General features: G+C 32.4%; 1 protein-coding gene across 1 annotated transcript in view; it reads left to right on the forward strand.

The window, feature by feature from the left end:
* Nucleotides 1-4,640, forward strand: part of LOC108532435 (low-density lipoprotein receptor-related protein 1B-like) — a 614,569-nt gene that overhangs the window by 260,804 nt on the left and 349,125 nt on the right. The window contains 1 exon segment of the mRNA XM_017876508.1: nucleotides 2,171-2,351. Within this exon segment, the coding sequence (XP_017731997.1) occupies nucleotides 2,171-2,351 (181 nt within the window).

Below are 4,640 nucleotides of genomic sequence, written 5' to 3' on the forward strand. Positions count from 1 at the left end.
ATTCCTTTATTACTATCTTAATACAGTAGATACCTTGCTTAAGGAAAGATTATACAGAAATTATAGTGATATTATTACAGGAATAATAATCATTATATTTATGTATTATTTAGTATGTGCCAACCATTATTTTAAGAATATCACATATATTTATTTATATACTATTTTTAGTCAAAGTTAGTCACTGGTAAAAATGCAAGAAAATACAGAAAAAAAGCATTTTTTAAAGGCAAAAAACATAAGATATATTCCTATCAAGTAGTACCCTTAAAGAAAGGAGACAGAAGAGATATAAAATATTTTTTAATCCTGATAGGTTAATAAAAACTAACATGAACTGAGAAGTTACTGTATTCCAGGAAATATGCTAAATGTTTACATGCAGTAGCTATTAATAGTTTGTCCTTTGTAATCACCCGATGAGGTATGTGCTATTATAATCTTCACTTTCCTGATGCATCACTGAGTTTGCTTACCCAAGTGTCAGAAACAAAAATTTCATCCATACAGCATTGTAACTGCTTCATATGAAAAAAATAAATCTCTAGTCATGTATTAAAAGGAAAAGTTTCAAAATAAAAGGTTATCCAGCATGAAGACGTTTTTATACTGGAGCAGATTTCAAATGTAATTCAATTTTTGAAAGCCAACTAAGATAGAAATCAGCTATAGACTATAATAAATAGAAAAGAGTAAATAACTACTCTCGTTCCATTATGCAAGAATAGGAAAGTGCTCAGGAAAATTAAGTGTCAATAAGTAAAGACAAAATTAAACTTCTTTTTCTAAGCATAGGCACAATTAACCTATGAAAATTACTCATATTGGATGGTAATGAAGCAGATAGCTTAGTGAAATTGGGAACATATCTGATTCACTATAATGGGATTTTCAGTTAGATCAGATCACATTTTGTATCAGTCATTCTGAATCACGACACATGTTGATTAGCAATAAGGGTTACAAGGGAAAATTGTAGGTTTTTTCCTGAGCCAGAAGGACCATGATTAAACAACATGATAATAGTAAATATCCATTGTGTCTGCATACAGGGAAATGTGATACAGATTTTCTTGTAGTGTGTGAATACACAGCTCCTTCTCTAACATATACTACCTATTGCTTTTGTCCAGTAAATTCCAGTTCTGTAACTCATGCCAAAAAGGAAAAGAGGAAGTCTGTGCAGACTCCCTTGGTTTTGAGAGAAAAGGAGTTCATAGCAATTTTTCCTGCAACGGGAGAATAGAATTGTCGTTGTAATGTTGTAAGCTGAAGTGTGGTTTACAAAATGGCAAAAAGCAACGACAGGATGGTACAGAAACTCACCCTAGGAACTGTGCTGTTTGGAGCGTTTCCACACTGTGGGTCATAAGGCTTGGATTTTTATCCAATTGCTACTGCTTTGTGAACGATAATAGACTATAAGTAACTGCCTTCACTTTGAAGTTTTCGTTACCCCCTTTATAAAATAAAGGGTTTGAATTAGGTGAACTCCTAGGATTATTATCTGTCTGTTACAATTGAATTATCATTGCCTGTATCTCATATAATCCTGTAATAGGATTCTTTGTAAGGTAAGTCAAAAATAGAAATATTTCAGCGATTCCTTGCGATTCACTGTTGACGCAGTTCTGGGATGAAAGCCTGTCCTGGGCTTTCATACTTGTGCTCCTGCTGAAACTGTTCATCCTTGGGCAAGAGGACATTCATATTATTTTGATTACTCAGATTACGTATTACAAGTTTGAACATGCTGACACAGTACTAGTAGATTTTTCTTCAGAACAGTCTATGTTACTGAATTTGTCACTTATATTCAAGCTTTTTCACTCCTATCACTTACATGTTCCATTTTTCTGCAGATCACTGAATTACAATAAATTGAGGTTCAATTAAAATCTGAGTTAATGACCATGATTAATTTGTTAACATTGTGTACAATTGAGAGAGGGTCTATTATTCACATAAAAAGACATCCAAAATAAAATTGAAAAGTATTCTGTAAAATAGTGACATTTGCAAAAATTACACCATAAAGAAATTTCATGGATCAGAGTTCATTCCTTTTGAACTAAAGTTTTATTAGGTAGAATATTAGTAGTGAACACTAATTTTACTGTAATTGTAAAAGCAGTTTCTTTCTTGTTTTTGCTTTTTTATATATATATAGATCTGGATAATGTAGAGGGCATTGCTGTGGACTGGATTGGAAATAATCTTTACTGGACCAACGATGGCCATAGGAAAACCATTAATGTGGCCAGGCTGGAAAAAGCTTCTCAGAGTCGGAAGACTCTTTTAGAGGGTGAAATGTCTCATCCCAGAGGAATTGTGGTGGATCCAATTAATGGGTATGAAATATTTGACTAGCTTTATATAAGAAAAATGATAGTAGATAAATGTGTTTCTTATATAGTTAATCGTAGTCAGCTTTATTTTAATTCATATGTATAGCTGAAATTCCACACAAATGGTCTTAATGGGTAAGTTACGCATTTAATGGTTTTTCTGTCCTAGAGAATGTACTAAATAAACATGTCAAAATACACTGACCTGAAATAGATTACTATACAAAGATATATTACCTGATTGATTAAAATTAGCATTATAATTCTAAATTTTGAGCAGCCAACACCAAGATAAATAATCAATTCAATTAGTGAATCAATTCTATATTTTAAAGGCAATTGTAATTTAGTGTATTCAAAAAAATAGCAAAAGTTTTATACATTTCCTGCAGGTCAGACATTTTATTAAATGGATTACTATGACCCTATTTTGTAACCCTCACAATAATCCTCTCAATTAATTGCTATTCTTATCCCTGTTTTATAAAGTTGAAAATGATAACTGCCTTGCCAAACACCATTCAGTTAGTAACAGACTTGGGTATACATTTATTCCCAGGGAGCCTGTCTCTATGACTTCACTCTTAGCCACTAAACTTCACTGCTTTTTATTAGTCTAGGATGATAATCACAATTTTAGATACCATCATAATTTCTATATAAGGACATCATTTTATAGTATGTATTACTTGTTTTAGAATGAAATATTTAGTCCAATTCTTGGCAATATGTTTTCTTTGGATTTTTATTCAGCGCTATTACCTGAATGCAAAACTGTACTTATAGAAATATCAAAGAAGACAGAAATTTTAATAGTATTTTATAACTTAAAAAATGTTATTTATTGAATATTTTACATGTGTAGTTTTTTGGAGTGTTTTCCTTCCATGGCTTACATATTATTGTTTCAAGACATCAAAAAATAGATTTTCTTTACACTTCACTGCACACATACAAAAAGTATGTATTGTATTGGAGGCATGTGAGTCCCTTATAAACTGAGATCACCAAATTGCAGTTCCTAGAGTTGTTTGTGTTGAGAGTAGCTCCACATACAACCAGGGTGCTTCTTTGTAGGGAGTGAGTGAACTCATTGTAAGTGTTTTCACAGGGCATAATTATAAAGTAATTTTGGTGATTTTATGTTTGGATTATATAATCATCTGTTAAATCAGTCTTAGTTTTTGAAGAGAGTATTTATTACACACGGTCCAAATCTATATGAAGAAATTTTTTAATTTTAAATTTCTGTCTTAAAACAGAAATTAATTTCTGTCTTAAAACAGTATCTTCTTTCTCACTATTCTGTTAGAGAAAATGTTTTCTGATAGAGCTAAAGGGTCTTTTTTGTGCCCAAGAGATGACATAAATGTGGAAGTCATATAAACATATAATTTAGAAGAAAATTTACAGCCCACTAGCTCCAACTCTTTCATCAAATTTAGAAATCCTCTTCAACATCTCCCAAGTTTGTAGGCATCCAAATTATGTTAGAAACCTGTAGCATCTACGTACTTCAAGCTATCTGAAGGCAATTCTGATTAATAGAGTATTTTTTTCATTGAGACAATATCTGCATCCCTGTAATGTCTTCCTACCACCTGTCCCTATATACAAGGAAGAAGTGCAATAAGTATTATTTAAAACTAGACAGTGTTACTGATAAACAGAGGAAAGAACTTATTTTGACTCATCACCAGAAAGGCTGGGGATAGTGTTCATCAGATAATTACATTTGAACAGTGCTTGAAATAGAAGGTAGAATTTTTCTTGCTATATTAATAGAAGGCCAGATTAACCTATGTTTTATGTGAAGAATACTCAGAGGTCCACCTAGAAAAAATACTTGTATTAGTTCCTGCTTATTTTATAGGTTATATTTCTATTTCGTGTGTTTAAGAATTCTCATCATTTGGTATTGATTGCAAAGCTTTCATAATATTATTTTTTATTCTTATTTTTATTTTTTTGAGACAGGATCTCACTCTGTTACCCAGGCTGGAGTGCAGTAGTATGATCTTGGCTCACGACAGCCTTGATAGCCTGGGTTCAAATGATCGATTCTCCCACCTCAGCTTTGAGACTAGCTGGAATTACAGGCACAAGCTACCATGCCTGGATACTTTTTGTATTTTTTTGTAGAGATGAGGTTTTGCCATGTTGCTCAGCCTGGTCTCAAACTCCTGGGCTCAAGTAATTCACCTGCCTCAACCTCCCAAAGTGCTGGGATTACACACATGAGCCATGGTGCCTGGCCCATAATATACATTTAAGCATATATATATATATATA

The sequence above is a fragment of the Rhinopithecus bieti genome, unplaced genomic scaffold, assembly GCF_001698545.2.
Source record: "Rhinopithecus bieti isolate Rb0 unplaced genomic scaffold, ASM169854v2 scaffold_10356, whole genome shotgun sequence".
Classification (NCBI taxonomy): domain Eukaryota; kingdom Metazoa; phylum Chordata; class Mammalia; order Primates; family Cercopithecidae; genus Rhinopithecus; species Rhinopithecus bieti.